Source organism: Cydia splendana, chromosome 12 (assembly GCF_910591565.1).
Source record: "Cydia splendana chromosome 12, ilCydSple1.2, whole genome shotgun sequence".
Lineage (NCBI taxonomy): Eukaryota > Metazoa > Arthropoda > Insecta > Lepidoptera > Tortricidae > Cydia > Cydia splendana.
Genome location: NC_085971.1, coordinates 5,081,171 through 5,098,832, shown reverse-complemented (window position 1 = coordinate 5,098,832; position 17,662 = coordinate 5,081,171). Strand labels below are relative to the sequence as shown.

At 38.8% G+C, this 17,662-nt stretch overlaps 1 protein-coding gene across 1 annotated transcript in view; it reads left to right on the top strand.

Annotated features, from left to right (window-relative positions):
* LOC134795344 (frizzled-2) overlaps positions 1–17,662 on the top strand; it is a 50,182-nt gene that overhangs the window by 27,984 nt on the left and 4,536 nt on the right. The window contains exon 2 of the mRNA XM_063767165.1: positions 17,400–17,577. Within this exon, the coding sequence (XP_063623235.1) occupies positions 17,416–17,577 (162 nt within the window). The 5' untranslated portion in view covers positions 17,400–17,415. The remainder of the gene's footprint in view (positions 1–17,399; positions 17,578–17,662) is intronic.

Here is a 17,662-nt window from a genome sequence, read left to right as displayed (position 1 = left end):
TAGCTGAAGAATTCGTGTTGCGCCTTTTTTGGGCGGCACTTCGCTGCATGTCTTTGTCCGAATACGAGTATATACCTATTGGCCTAAAAGCTTGACGCATGTTGTGGCATTTTAGTAACTTTCTTTTATGCCGGGATTATGTCGCTTGCATATACGTTGACGAGCCTATAAAGGCAATTAAAGTACGGTTTATGCCTATTATGGGATTAGCCTTAGGTTAATTTACATTTTGTTGATTACTGAGGAAACGCAAGTAAGAATACGAAACAACAAATATGGTATAAACTTAGACAAACTTACAACAATAAGCTTAGAAGTTTCTTCCCATACAAAAACAGGTAAATTTTTCACAAAACTTGTCCGTAACTCGATATCAGAATCTTAAAATTCGCAGGTGTTACTTAGCATGTTCGGTCTCACGTTTCTGTTTATCTGTGGCAGTGATTTACGGCCCTCTTAATGTCACATGGTAACCCAACGCGTTTTTACTGAACGTTTCATATTTTTAGCCCGATGCTGCGTTATCTGTCGGCAGGCGCTTACTTAGCAGATTTAAATTGGGAAAATGTGTTTCAATAAAAATAAGCTTGAGGAGAATTTAAGATGTTAGAAGCGCTTTTCCTCGATTTAATTTTATAAGTACGTTGGTGGCACTGCTGACTTTATAGTCCTTCGCCTTGAAAGAAAGGAACCAGGTGACAGAAAATACCATGTTAGTTAGCCATGACTCTTCTCTCTAGCACGCACATAGAGTTAGACCAAGAAAAGTCTGCAGCGATTTTGATAGCCCACTCAGTGCAAGTGTTATTTTAAACGTCAAACTTCTATGAAATTATGACGTATAAATAACACTTGCACCGCGTGGGCTATCAAAATCACAGCAGACTTTTCTTGGTCTGACTCTACCTATTTATATACAAATACATATATGTAACTAGAACTCATATTTTGTAATAAATGTGTATTGCAGACTGCAGTACTTGCATTCAGCGCAGCAATTTTCAATGGCACAACATATTGTATCTCCTACGGCAGAACGCGGAAACGCCCATATATTTATTGTCGAACGTAACAGTCGTGATAAACTACGGTGAAGTGCCATAAAATGATCTCCTAGATAGAGCGACCGTGCGCTATCTCCTATCGCCAATCAGAACACCTTGTAAAGATTATTTATTGCAACTTACAGCATTCGACAACACTATTTCCTGCTATAAGTCCTACCAACATATACATTCATCATATAATAAAACTAAGTTGAGATTGAGGTACCTTGTCATATGAATTATCATAATTATATTTGTACTGCTGTAGGTACACTATAAATATATGAATATGAACCTTAATTGCCAAATACCTAATTGCCATGGCATATCACCATAAACATAAACATGAGAGGAGGTATGTACCTCTACCTAGAAAAATACTGAAATAAAAAATACAAGAGTAAGACATCGTACACTCAATGTACTTATGAACCTAGGTTGTATTCTCGGTGTCTTATGTGAGAGCACAGCTCTCTACGTGCTCTCTCGTCTTTAGTTTCTAAGATATATTGGTGTCTCCACCGCTCTCACAAAAGCTAGGTCTGTGGCTCGCAGTGTCACAGTTACTGTGACATTTTAGAGACATTTTACGAGAACGCCGGGACTCAATAGAAAAGGACGTTGAATAGGGGAGTCTGACCAACAGGGGGACGGTTAAAATGTCTGTCCTGTACCTTTTAAAAAACTTCCCTGTTTTGTTTCTTGTTGCTTTGTAAAGCAGCCTGCGTATTAGGGATGGTTTTATCCACATGATAAAATAACTGTCACCTTTTAACACCGCGGGATAGAAAGTGACGGACACCGTTTTATCACGCTGTCACGCAGACATAGAACGACCATCATATCCATACAGGTGTCCGTAAAACAGACAAAACTTAATAAAACGATGCTACAGAAGCATTTGTACAAAGACTAGATAAAACGAAGAATTTAAATAACCAAATAACCGTATTGTGATATGTGAGAACTTTAATGATAGGTAACTCTTATTTTCATATACATATTCATATTTATTTATTGATAATATGGTCTAAATCTAAATTAAATATGGCTTAGTCGGTATTGTCGGTACATGTTTATATCATGATTGCGAAACTCGTATCGTAACTCTCTCGACGGACCATAAAAATATTAAAAGTGAACGTTTTAAACGTATCTCGTACAGCGTCTGTTTGCAGTCATAATAATTCGCGGCAAATATTTGGATAACGCCTGAATTACCTGTGTTTTAATGTCCGACCCGATGACTCCCCGATTTAGTGCTCTATAAATTCCCATTGAAATTTAGCAAACGCTTATTGTCCAAATATTTCTACTCTACACGCTTTTGAACCATTAACTGGAGATGCGAACCGTTAGCAAACGAAATTCGTCTCTAACCCAGAAAGTTAAAGTTTATTTTCGCGTAATTCAAAGCATTTGGGGAATCGATTATTTGAACCAACAAGCTCAGTAATAAATCATTCCCCGGTTACCTGCGAGGGATCGATACGAAAAAAGCCCCCGTTTTGAAACAAAAGGGACAGCGAATGACATTTCTGAAGTCGCAAGCGTTTCTGGCGTTATTTAAATTAGTACCCAAATTCTACGCCTTTGTTCGGAAAGGGCCAATTAATTTATACAGGCGGGTGGATATTTTCATATTAATAAGCTACACTATTATGATAACAGCACAATGTTGACTAAACAGACCGATACGCATTCGTAGCTATGAATAACATAAATTATTGATACACCGACTGACATCAAAGGAGTTGTGGCCGTAATTAGACCGCGATCGAATAACAAACAAGAACTTCATAACTTGAGTAATTCCTGTTTCGAACAGGAAAAGGATTTCCGACGCTGTCAGATTTTCTTTGATTCTTACGCGTAATTAGTGGTATTACTATTAATCGCTTTGTGATTAGACTTAATAAGTATTATCATTAATCACTTATTTTGAACATAGAAAACATACCTCACATTTTTAACTTCACATAGATCAAGAGTTAAATTAACCACAAGCTATCCTGTAGATACTAAGTACTAAATATGTATATACATTTATGCTGTAGGTACCGTTAAAAGTCTATAACTTATGCATTCAACAAAACATATAGCTCGAATGAACCCCTATATATCATCCGATCTTTTTTTTCTAACAATAAATTTATCATGCCGCTAAACAAATTTATGGTTTTCAACTTGCTGTCCAGTCTGCTTAGTTTTACCCGGGTGTCTGCGAAATGCATTGTCCTGTCCCGGACCGTTAGGCGCCTTTCCCTGTCGCCAGCGCGCAGCGGCCTTCTACTAGAACAATACAGATTGCCAAGCCAATACCAGGTAGCATTATTCGCAAACTCGCAAATTTCAAAACAATAACTTAACAAAGTAGTAAAAGCAGTAAAACAATTTATTTCAAAGATTTCAGCGCACTAAAGCAATTGAAGCTTTAATTATTGTCAGTTTGCATTTTTTTTTTCGATCAGGCAAAGGCAACTAGACATACAAGTCTACCATAAATAAAACATTCAAAGCGAGTCCATAAAGGAATCTGCTCCAGTTTCTTTGAACGATTTACAAATCGAAGGCAACGGCATTCTAAACAGCCAAATATTGTTTCAAGCTGCCGGATATCCGTAAATCTCGTCTCGACTCTACGTCTGGAACGCGTCGAGTGGTATTAACTAGCGCCATCTATGAACAACTCACAGTAATCCTTGTGTGGATTAGTATGACGTTGTAAGTTGTATCAAGTTGTATGATGCTATGCAGACGGTTATAAAGGTAATCCGTTATGGAATGTTATTTACTAAGCTGTACCGCGCAGACATTGGATTCGTTATGCATAACATTTAATCATAATGTAAACACAACATACACATTGCGATTTCAGTAATGTAGTTACTGATATACGCGTAATTTCAAATTCTCTTTGAAGAGATACTTTTTTAATTAAATGCAACATCTAATGAAGCGGGGTAATACGATACGAGCTTTTACTAACATCTAAACACACTTTCTGGGGACCTAATGTTATTATAAGTCTGCTATATTTTTTACTATTTTTATCTTAGTGTGGTAGTTTAAAGTGGTCACATATTTTTATCTTTGATTTATTACAACTATGACCGAATGCAGAAAGGCATCGGTCGCATTTTTAAAAATAAAATTACATTCGCATTCCGACGTATTTTCCGCCGCGTTGATTTCCTTATCTTAGGATAGGGAGGTTTAAATTTAAATAGGTTAGGTTGTTGGAAGAAGACTAATTCTCCAAATTGCGTCAAGAGTCGGCCCGAGTTAACCCAGTTAGCCGGTCAGATGCCCGGGGTGGGGTGGGAAGGATGGAGATTTGGGTAAATACCCTTGATTATTCGCCTTGAGATAGGGATATTATACTTTTCGATTTTTAAACATTATTTCTTGTGCTAAAATTATACGTATACATATAGTGGTTACCAACATAAGTAGTCGCAATGATTTTCAGTCAAATGGATAAAGTTCACGTCTCCTCCTGTCGACATCTCCAATGTTAAGGGCTACGAATCCTGATTTTCTGGTTGAATCCTTATTGAACGGCCCAATTATGGCTTCATCGTTTGACACCGATTATTATAAGTCTTCCCAATTTGCAAGCTACGTTGTGGTTAAATTCAATCCTATTAAGGGTATTTTTTTAACTGAAGCCATCAAATACTATTTATTAAGTTCAATAACATAGGGAAACAATATTGACGCACACAAGACAGTATGTTGGTATGTATCTTTATCTTTATTATACAGAAGATAAAAAGACACAAATATGGCTCTGGGTAGGTACTAAGAACTTACAAATGCGAAGTTATCTCTTTAAGGGATCTCTTCCAGTTAACCTTTGAGTATTAAATGGGAATCGATGAAGAACGGTAGACAAACAAAACAAAAGTAATAGAGGTATCCAGGCTAACGGCTCGGCCACGACATTGAGCGACTTGCGATGGCGGCAGCGACAACTATAGGTGGGAACGAAAGGTCCGATCGCTGTGTCTCGCTCCAACCCATGGTTATCGCTGCCGCCGTCGCAAGTCGCTCAACGTCGTGGCCGAGCCGTAAAGACGCAGGAGAGGATTGTCGATTGCTTTATCGTGTGTCCAATGGAGCTTTATAATACTTAGCTCTCTTGTAGTAGATTTTGTTTTATGGGATATAATAATATAAAGTATAACTAAGTAATCCCTGTCGTAAACAGCTTAGCTGCCCGCTCATCCCCTCGCCTCGGCCACCGGGCGCAAGTTTGATTTGTCGAGCGTGTAATCGTCGAAGAAACGCTGACCCAGTTGGGATGATTGCAAAGGGCGCGAATTAATGACGGCTAACGTGGGGCTGTATTCGGTCTTTAATGGCGATATTGCCGAGTTATTGACCTCTATTCGAGACGAGACAGGTGAGTTATAGCGGCGATCTGTCCAATTTTAGCATCAAAGGTGAATTGAGCCTAACTACCGGGTTCTACAATTAGATACCAATTAGCTAAATCACAGATATACCTACCAATAATATCTTTCCCATCACGGAACTATGGTGATCCGGACATTTGGGAGAACACGTAGTAGAGGCCTTTTTGACACTATAATGAGATGTAAGGGGTACCGTGATCATCAGATGCTACTCCTGCCCGTATCATGGAACGCCCGCAGAGGCAGCACCCGCCAGGGTGTCAGGACTATTGGGAGTTACGGAATGTAAAATGAGCTCTAGCTCAAGTAAATACTACCAATAATTATTATTATAACAACATATATAAGTCCAAAACATACATTTTATCCCACGCACGCGTGGCACTTTTTCACACAACTGAATTAGTAATATCTAAAGACTCTAAACCCATGGCTATTAGTACCAGGATTTTAGTAACATCGCCAAATTACGTCCATTCATAATTGACTTAGTCAAGGTGCATGTCGAATATAGCCCCAATTCGGGCGGCATCGTCAAAATTCGGCAAGGTTCGGCTATCGTTGATTAATTGACACAATATTTGCTGTCATACGCAAATGGGTCTGTTTACTAATGGCAGAAGTTTAACTTAATGAGATCGGGAGTCCCGCAGGGTACGTTGGTAGGTCCGATTGTGCTTAGTTCTGACTAGGGTTTGCAATCCGGATCCGAAATGTATGAAATTATCCGGATCTGGATCCGGATCCGCGGATATTCCCATACATTTCGGATCCGTCGTGCAAACCCTAGTTCTGACGTAATTCGAGAAAGCTATAATTTAGATAAAACTCAGTGAAACGGAAACAAAACCTTTAATCAAACTTTATCGGTTAGTTATTTATTTTATTAGGAAACTTTCTTTGCAAGTATTTTCTTGAACGGTAACGAACCAAGATTTTATAGCCAATCAGTGAGTTTTATAATCAAACGTATAAGTAGAATTATAAGTATTATCTAGCTCAAATATGCATATCTCTGTGCGCTCAGAAAACTCCTCAATATGGTCAGTTAATCTTAGTCGATGTTTTCCAGTGCTATCATGATTCTAATAAGCTAATAAACATTCGATTTAATACAATGATACGCCTGTTTACGCTGTAAACATAATCTCGTTTCAAAGATTGATTGCTATAAGGTATTTAAGGCAATTAGTCGAGAACAGTAACAACACTTCTCGACTCGGACCAACCAGTGTAATATTGATATCCGATTAAGTTTAGTTTTTATAAACTTCGAGTTCAAGATATGACGATCTCGAAACAAACATGTAGTAAATTCTCTAATGCAATGACTCAGTTGTGCAGATAGCGTTAACAATTGGTGTTTTCAATCGTGTTATGTAAATATGGTTCGTATGTTTATAATTATAAAGTTACCTTTCCTTTGTACCAACGTAGTAATTTACGTAGTTAGTTGGCAAGCGAAATGTAAATAAGTTTACCGTCAGTGTTTTGGATTGTTAGACTTTTGAGATGGTAAAGTGCTGATCCCCCTTCATGCGTAGTTTTGAGCGTTTTTCCGTGTTTAATATTTTATATAGTGTAACAAACCTATAATCTTGTTATCGTTTATCGCTGAAGATAAAATTTGTCTACTAACAAATCATATAAGTGTCTTTGACATTGCAATTAGTTTCGCTTTTATTTATATTCCTTTCTTTTATATATTTTACCTTTCTTTTATATTGCTGTGGTTGCTACTTGATACTTATGGTGTTATAGCGCGCGAGATTGGCCATTGTTTCAAGAACAATGCATATAATAACAATGATTAATTCCCTCCTTAAACAGCCTTCCAGCTGCGCTTTATTTACATTAGGTATTAAAAGGATTAAATGGCTGTCTTTACAAGCTTAATACTTACTTACTAGTAGAATAATCAACCAAACTTACACCATTGTTATAACTAGTAGCTCTATGAGCTTGAGCATGGCTCTGCTGGGCATTTCAAAATTTTTCCAATAACTGAATGGATATAAAAATTATTGCAAATTCATATATAATTATCGAACTTACTTACAAAATTTTACGAGAATCAGTTGAGAAATTATTTATTATTATTATTATTTATTTATTCCTTAAATTAACATTTACAGTCAAGCTACACATGTTAAAAGGAGTGACATTATATAAACATTGAGAGTAAGATTTTACTTAAGTGCTAACTATACATTAATTGAGCTCGGCGTCGCTATTGACTCCAGGTATCGGCTACTAACTGACAAAAAACTAGGTTCCGTGCATTGGAATATGTCAAGTTCGCTGTCGCTGTCCAATATATCGTTCAGGAGAGACAATGCGTGGTGCAGCGGTGAGTGGGATAATGCCCGCGTCCGCGCCGCCGGGACTGCAAACAGCGCGCGGCGACGAGGGCGCAGCTGAATACTGCTGTGGACAGGTACTTGAAACGGTACAAGTGCTAGCAACTGAGGGTTATGTATTTGGCCACGGATTAGGAGATAAAAATATCTTACGAGTGCCACATTTCTTCTGGCCTCGAGGGTGGTGTAGTTAACCATTCCGAGAATATATAGACTAGGGTACATGTATGGATAGTAACCATAAGTTTTATTATATAGATGACGAATGAACGATTTCTGGACCCTCTCCAACATAAGTGTGTAGTGTTGTTCATGGGGACTCCAAATTATCGCATTCGTCTCAAGTCGGCTTCGTACATACGCGTTGTACAGTATTCTAAGTGCATTCTGTGTACTGAACGATTTTGATTGGCGGATTACGAAACCTAGGCATTTTCTTGCAACCTTACAGGCGCTGACAATGTGGTCATTGAATGTGAGCTGTTGATCGAATATTGTGCCAAGATCACGAACTGATGCAACTTGCTGCAGAGAATTATTTCCGATCCTGTAATAACATTTTTGAGGATGTCGAGCACGGGTGTATGACATGACCGAACATTTCCCTACGTTTAGAGACAATTTGTTTTGGACACTCCAAGCACAGACACTGTCAATGTCTTGCTGCAACTTTAGACAATCGTCGTGGTCTCCAACCGGTTTGACTAATTTTAGGTCATCAGCAAACATTAAGCAAGTGGAATGCCTAATATTTGCTGGCAGGTCATTAACTAAGACCAGAAAAAGGAGAGGACCCAGGTTACTACCTTGACCAATTCCTGAGTGTACTGGGTACAGATTTGACCTAGATTGGCCATATTGCACATACTGTTGCCTCCCTGATAAGTAAGAGGCTAAGAAGGATAAGAGCTGACAGGAAAAACCAGCTAAAGCCATTTTCCCAAGTAGTATGTCGTTATTTACTGTGTCAAAGGCTTTTCGATAGTCAAAATAGGCAACATCGACCTGTTTTTTATTATCTAGGCTATTGGCAATTATGGTTGTTGCGTTTATAAGGTTCGATGAGGTCGAACGCTTTGATAAGAACCCATGCTGCTCATCACAGAACCAGCCTTTGAGATGCCGATTTATGTGTGAGCAGAGGATACTTTCAAAAATTTTCCCGAATATGGATAACACCGCAATTGGCCTGTAGTTTTGAATGTCCGTTTTTGAACCAGTCTTGTGTATCGGCAGTACTTTTGTTATTTTCCAGGCCGAGGGAAATGTCTTCGAGTCTAGGGCAAGGTTAAGAATTACTCGTAAAGGCTGCACGAATACTTCTCGACAGTCCTTGACTATATACTGAGGAATCCCATCAGGACCTTGAGTGTGTTTAGAGCGTAAGCGTGCTATTGCTTTACGGACATCATCCTCACTAATGTTATCAATAGTTACATGGCGATGGGTTTCTTGGATACCGCGTGCAGTTGCGGACGCTTGTGCGACAGATACATCTAGGGTCGGAGGTGTCTGTAGATAGACATTTCTGAAAAAGTCGGCAAATGAATCGGCAACTTCTTTAGGGGACAAGTTTACAAAAGTTGCTGGTTGGTTAGACATCCTATTTCGTTTAACAAATGACCAGAATGAGGATGGGTCCTTTACTATATTTGATTGGAGGGCTTCAAGAAACGATTTCTGGCATTCTTCAGACTTGGACAATACGAGTACTAGCTTCCTGTAGTATGAAAAGAATGCGTAATGGAGCTGGTTTCCTGTTTGTTTATAAATTTTGTGGTGTTGGTTTTTTAATTGATTTAGTTGGATTAGTTCACTAGTGAACCAATCGGGGTAGGTTTTTCTATTTTTTGCGATCTTTTTTAGTGGGACACATTCTGAAATTATTGCATCCAATATTAAGTAAAAACTTTTAACACATTCATCAACGGTAGTACAAGTAGTCAATGGGGACCAATCAGTGTTAGATAACCTATAATAGAGCAGGAAATGTGATCTGTAAAGAAGAACATTCGGACACAAAGCATTTTTTGCCAAAAGCTCTCGACTCTGTTCTTTTCTTTTCCCCATGATTCGAGTGTAAACAAAGATAGAAATCCGATCATTTGACAAGTAATAATGTAATTTTGTAATCCCTAATACAATTCCCATAGTAAATCAAATGCGGTGTAAAACGCGTAACGATTCGAGGTTTGTTCGTAATATTTACGATTACGACACGACTAGTCGTAAAGCGTTACCCAGCACGCAAAGGGTTAACCACTGTGATTTCGAGGGTCTTTAGAAAGTCCGAGTTTACCTCAATGTGACAGGAAAGAAAGATTTGTAGAGTTTTAGCTATGTGGAGGAGTAAAAAGAAAGTAGGAAAATGCGGGGAATATTATAAAATTGGCTTGTCTGACTGACGTGACTCTGGGCAGAAAGCGAGGCTACTGTGATATACGGTTATCTACTTACTTGATGTGTTGCGAAAGACATAGGCTACCTTTCCACTAAGGCAGAGATGAGCGGAAATGCATGGGAATCAGCCGATAGCATTCGTTGTCTTGTCTGCTTCTCTCATCTCCGCCTCAGTGGATACGCAGCCTTAAACGCAAGTCGTAGTTCATTCATACACACATTCATTGGAAATAATATACTCTAATTATGGTTCAAGGAACATACTTGTAATTGTACTTAAGTCCATAGAGTTAAATTAGACCAAGAAAAGTCTGCAGCGATTTTGATAGCCCACGCAGTGCAAGTGTTATTTTAATCGTCAAAATTCTATGAAATTATGACGTATAAATAACACTTGCACTGCGTGGGCTATCAAAATCGCTGCAGACTTTTCTTGGTCTAACTCTATGAGGTTTTGGGTGATGTCATTAGGCCTTATGACACACGATACAATGACAAAAGCACAGCCGTTGACATTATCTGACATTTGACTCATTGACCTTTCTATTAGCTTCCCAATAAAATAAAGATAGAACCACATTACAAGGAAAAGTTATTTACATACGACTAAACACTATAGAAGCAAACACTTGCAAGATAAGTTAAAAATTAAATTACAATGAGTCATATAAAAATGTATGTGTATAAAAATGTTCGTTACGTACTTATAACAACTTTCTGTAAAACTATTCAACTCTTCGCCACTCCTTCCTCTTGTATTAATGATAGCTTAAAGTGCCTCTAAAATAACCTTTCAATACCTCAGCAACTATATTTTCAATAAGTTTCCTGCTGCAAACAATGTGGCGTTGTCTTCTATTTTGATTCCTACACACCTTATTCCTAAAGCTTCATATTTCGTGGGACCAGTATAACACAGATCCCTGCTTACATATGTTAGTAACAAATCGAAAGGTCTAATTATACTAGTAACTACAGCACTCAAGTTTCAGAATAACGGATAGGACGCCCGTAAACTTGTGGTCTTTGCGGCTTTATTGCGTTTTTACGACATCCGCGCGTGTGCAACCGACCTTAGGCAAGACCTCCCAATGTACTGGCTTTTTGAAATTTAGATAAGCGTATATTTTGGTGGTTTTGGTATTACATTTTATTTTGAAAAGCTAAATCCTCTTATTGGCAATGTATTGTATTTTTAAATGTAGGACATTGACTCTGGTTATACACCTGAACAGTGGTGTAGACTGGTATGCAAGTAGTACAGAAGAACTATTATATATAATCTGTGATACAGGTAGCTACTACAATGCAAACACTCACACTACAATAGTTAATAGCTTAAAAACGGACAGAGATATAAACAAGTTGAAGATACCTTACCTAGGCCACTACTACTCTGCTATTTGCACAGACTATTATTGTACTTACTATTTATGCGCTTTCTTGCGGTTTAGCCATAAAGTTTCACAAACTCTTACGATCTTAGACATTGTTATACACATGCTCACTCCATTATCAAGAAGTTTACTGCTAAATGGTTTCAGGACACCTACTTTTAAAATTTCCCTAGCCTACTTTAGATACATTCAATCCTAAACGATTATTTTACCTGTCGCTGCTAATGTTATAAATAAAATATGAGAATAACTGTCGGTATGTATGTTAAAGGCTTCATCACACAGGCGCGTTTTTCGGGCGGGGCGTGAGCGGGGCGCGCCGCTCTACATATAAAACGCTCACGCCCCGCCCGGAAAACGCGCCTGTGTGACGGAACCTTAAATCTTCACGCTTCAACCTCTGAACCGATTGAGATGAAATTTGAGTCCCGGGGAAGGAGACATAGGAGTCACGGAAATCGTAAATAGGTATCAGACCAAGTCTGGAGAAGATTCGAAGTTATTCTAAAAAGTCCATGCCCAATATGTTTTTTGAACTAATTTGGAAGCCAAGAATTCTCGTTACCGCGCAACATCGTAAATTCATAACTTTCGTAAGAAACTATCACTAAGCATTTCGCGCTTTCACCTCCCGACCGCGGTCACGCCAAACCGTCCCATAGTGGTAAACGCTGTCTCTTTCTCCACCAACTGTTAGAGCAGGTTAGATGCCTTGATGACACTTTGAGTCTAATGTATGGGACAAGTCGTAAACAGAAACCACGTGAGTTAATATGCGATTGGGGCACGCCATTTTAGTTATTTAGCCGGTATAGGACGTAGAATTTTGGCTCAAAATATTTAGGTAAATGTGCGCTTTAGGTGCTACTTAATATGAACAATGGCGTTCATCAAGATTTACGTAAGTATCTTGATATCATCTACTTTAGTTCAGATTAAGTATATCTACTCCAAACTTGTAAAAATTCGCATTGACGTTTACTTCGTAGAACTAATTAAAACAATGGCGGTGACCGTTATATTTTTTTAATTGCCTAGTGCCAGTGCCAAATTTCATCTCAGACTACCATAATTACCTTTTGACACCAACCCATGAAATCTTTTGACAAGTTATGCAGAGCAGCTATTACAAGAACTTCGTTTGCGTAACTTCTGCTGCTGCTGACTGTTAGATGTAAAGGCGGGATTCCACCAGTGCGGCACAAACATTTTTGTACTGTATATGCTCCTGCCGCACAGTAGTGGAATCCTCCTTTAGCATAACATGTTTTAACACGCAAAGATTACGCAAGGCTTCGATAGATTAGTGCAGCCGTCATCGCACGGACGGGCTGTATGGACGTCTGCCAAATCGCCGGACGACGACCCGATCGGCTTATCAGGAGATATTACTGGGAGACAGCGAAAGGTCACTAGGCACGTGATACGGTATAGGATCGAGAGGTAGGTAGTTCGTACACCTAAAGATACATTAGTGTAACCGTCATCGCACGGACGGGGAGTATGGACACTATGGACAGCTGATAAATCGGGATCAGGCGACGACCCGATCGGCTTATAAAGAGATAGTGGTCGACAGCAAAAGGTCACTAGGCACGTGGTACTAACAGCAAAACTATTTATTGACCATCGGTGGATCTTTTGTCTTAGCAATAAGGCATACTTATACCTAAATCGTCAGTTAATAGTGATGACGATGGTACGTTAGAACTGATCCAGACTTGAAGTGATCTTTCCTTACGGGGAGTATTGTACCGTCAATGCGTCAAATGATGGTCCCTATGACATGACACTTCATTTTTATATGGACCGGTTGTCGAGTAAAATATTAGTAATTTAATTTCACTAGCTGATTTTTAACTTTTGACAAAGTGAAAAGTTTTAATTAAATAGGTATACTCGTAGAAAGCTTATATTTCTTACGAAAAAAATGCTGTTCTCTGTCTAATTCTGATTACCACTATAGGTACTTTGTACCCCCTGACCACTCATATTAGCGTAACAAGAAACTTTAATTACGTCTGAGCTAACGCTGAATATTTCTAGCCTTCTCAAACAATGAGCAATTAAACCACGCAGCCGCAATATTAGTCCACTTCGTTTCCCGGAAGGCATAATAACTCAATACTACACTCATAACAGGAACAACAAACCTATTCAACATTTCCATAACCACTTACGCCCTTCTTCCTCTAAATCTTAAAATAGCTTACCCTTAAAGGCGTACAATCCAGGATTTTCATAGGTTCTTGGAACGTTTTTGTTGTAGTGAAATAGCTGGTACGTTTGGCTGTAAGGCGACGTTACTGTTTCCACTGAACCGGAATAAACATGCAGTGCAGGGCCTCTGTTATGGCGGGTTTATAAGGGGTAGCGATAGGTGAGGACAATTAAGGATTGCCTATAAATTGTACGGTAGATTAGCGTTTTCATCGAGCTCGAACTCGTCTAAATATTTGGGTTTTTCATTGGGACACGTGGTGCGCTGTATTATCTACGCATTTCATTAGACATCTAAGTTTCGATTATTTGACCTGTCAAATCAGCAAAAGATTTTGTCTCCAGCAAAATGGACGTGCGCTCCCGACTACAACGAACGCTGACTTTAGGTTTCAACGTCAATTGCCTTGAAATCTCGCTTCACTACCGGGTGCATCAATCTTATTGACCTAAGTTTAATCATTCTTTCGTTTTGAGAGATAAAGCTATTTCAGTTCAGACATACTTTAAATAACGAAAATTTAGAAAAAGTATCTAAAATCGCCCGGGAACAATAGGAAAGATTTCCCGCTCGCACAGCGCCCGCGCGCACCTGACTACGACGAATGCCGGCTGCAGTTTTACGAGGTTTACAAGCCACGCCGGGACCGGCCTGATAACATGCCGTGTGTTAAAGCTAGATTAATATGGAATAGTACAAGTACTAATTAGGATTTAACTTTGCGTGGTTTTGGGAATTTGCTAATGTGTAAGGACATGAAATCTTTACATGAGCATATGGGTATGAATGGTATGTCATTTAAGTATTTACAAAACGTCACGATCTGATCATCCTATTGAAATGGAGCTAAAGAACCACTGTTGGTGAAAAAATGGTCTTGAATAAATATGTCAAAAAAAGTTCATAACGTTCTAAAAATCCTTGTGCCGCATACCAACATCATAGTTTACTTTATGCAACACGAATAACAACCAAAATATCTTAATAAAACATGAAAGCTTGAAACAACACAATATTTCCATTTCCTGAATCCGTTACCACAGACTAGATAAACCCAAGCGTCAATAAAAAATAATTTAAACATTCGAAATTTGAATTGCACCGTACAGTTTTCTTTCAGATATAACAGCCCTTAACCCACAGAGGTAAGGTTTATAATGGCTTGCTTTGACGGTAAAAATAAGTTAGAAGGTTGTAAGGCTGGACATAGACGCACGTGTCGATATCGTGTGTCGTTAAAAGCACATTAAGCCGTGTTCAGACGTCGGCGCTGGCGACGTGCCATAGAGTAGAGTTTAAGGCGGGGTTCTCACTTTCATTGCGTTTGGCAGCCGATGATAGCGTTAAATAGGGTTAAAGACTGTAGTAGTGGAGTGGAGAGTTATTTTGATATTGTGATATAAAACGAACCCACACTGCGTCGAATCAAAAGGAAAATCTTAGATGCAATCCTGTGTTATAGGAACGTGATTGGCTGTCTTTACACATTAAGCAATCTGTTACAAAAAGTACAAATCATGCTGGGTCCATGCTGGGTCAGAAGAAATTCCATTTTGTGTGCCATGCTTCAGACTGATTCTCTGGCGCACACTTTAAACTTTTCAAAAGTTTTCACTTCTATATAAAACCATTTGTTTACATGGTTTAGCCATGGTCCATATTCACCAATAGTCAATCGTCGCGATTGCTCATAAAAAATCCTCAGAGATCTTAACTCCTGTAGGCACAAACTGTCCAACATCTGGCTTTGCCTAATCTACATTAACAGGGCAGGGCACATGTTAGGCCCAAAATAAATACATCTATTCGACTCCGAACTAAATCCGGCGACCTGTCGCTCCCAGTATGGTTTATTTGCTTTCCCGTGTACACGCGGCTCGGAACGGGGTTTTGATTTATTACTGATACTAATCTATGGCTAAAGAGGTTAAAACCTGGCCTATTTATAAATGTTAAGTGATTTAGGGACGACTCGTGTCCTGTAAATAAATCGTTCAACGTGAGCCGTTTTGTGAAATATGATGCATAAAATTGAAATTATGTTTAAATATTTGATTAGGTGGGTTGCTTGTAATTTATATGCCATTACATGGCTTGAAAAACAGTATTTCTCAGTTCTCTGTATTAATCTTTTTGCAAAACAGTCTTAATTTTTTTTGTTGAAATTACGACGAGTATTATAAAAAACACGACGAGTTACCCCTAGCAATGACATCCAAATTTGAATCATCCATCGGTATCTCTACAGTAGTCACAGATACCATATCGCACCGATAATACCCTATCTAGAGACAATAGGTCGGAAGTACCACACATTTCGTGAATACATGTGGCAGTTGGGTTAGAGGTTAACGCGGTAGGCCTTGACTTGGACGATGCATTGGATGCATTCAATACAAGTCATGATGATAACAAGCCGTAAGAAATGTTTAAAAGCCAGTTGCACTAACCACAATTAGCGGAGTTATTAACGTCACTCAGCAGTGAAAGATGCAAGAAACTTTCCATGCAATAAAATTTAGCCAACACTTTATTGGTGAAAGACAGTTTGGTGCAACCGACCCTAGATATAAGTCTTGCATTTGTTAATGTAGAGATTGTAGAGATTGTGAAGCTCAAAGGTATGAACTTTGACCCAAACATGAAAGAAAACCGTAACATCTATTGGAAAATCATTCAATTGTTTAACGTAAATTTAAACCAGTTTTTCAAACTTCTGTTAAGCTTCATTGGAGTGGAACGAGTGGAACAGACTAATCTTCTGTAAACCAAAGCGATTGTCCTAAAGTTACTAAACGAAGGAGTTCAGCTCAATATAAAATAAATTGAACGTAATGTGCCTCTGTTGCACATTATTGTTAACTGTAGACGATGGTTAGACCACCCTAGATGAATGAAACTACATATGATTAATACCAATAAAAATCTATCTATCTATGTTGTTTCTTTCATAACGAAGGTCAACAAAGGAATCAATTACTTACAATAATCTAAGTAGGTATGTAGTGCCTTGATAATGAGGATCACGTCATATGATAAAAGAGACGCATTTAGACGTGATTGATAATATAAGGAATGTACTTGATTTATTTTTGACGTAAAAATACTGTAACAGAGTTACTAAAAAGAATCGTTTATAGTAGCAAATAGTAGCATACACTGTCTACTAGTAGCGAGGCGTCAATTTCTTGGGCTATTTTTTCCTATTTGAAAACTATTGAGTTCATTATATGTATACAGTAACAACCTATGGAGAAAACTTAAGGCTATGTTTGGCGCACGTATCGCCAGTGCTACTTATCGCCTATCCGTAATGCCTGTCCTTCTGTCCATTGTTTTAGGTATATCTCATACACTAAAATAACAGTTCGAATGATCCAATTTGCCTGACCAATCTGAAAATTAAGTACAAAATAGATTCAAATGCAGGCTTAATGATTGAATCTGGCAATCGAACTGTAATTTGTATCAGGGATATACTGATAAAGCTTAAGTCGTTATAAAAGTTCTCTATAATGTGTCAGTTATTCTAAACTGATTTCTTTCCATTCCAGATGCGAGAATAGCACAATGCTGCGCTTGTGGGTCGTGGTGGCGCTGGCGGCGTCGAGCGCGGCGCTGCAGCCCCGCTGCGAGGAGATCTCCATACCCATGTGCCGCGGCATCGGGTACAACCTCACCGCCTTCCCCAACGAGCTGGACCATGACACGCAGGAGGAGGCTGGCCTTGAGGTAGGTTACATGTTACTGGCGCAGTCAGTGGGGATAAAGCCGCCCTGCTACTACCACGACTTTACTGCGTCACGACGATCCGTGT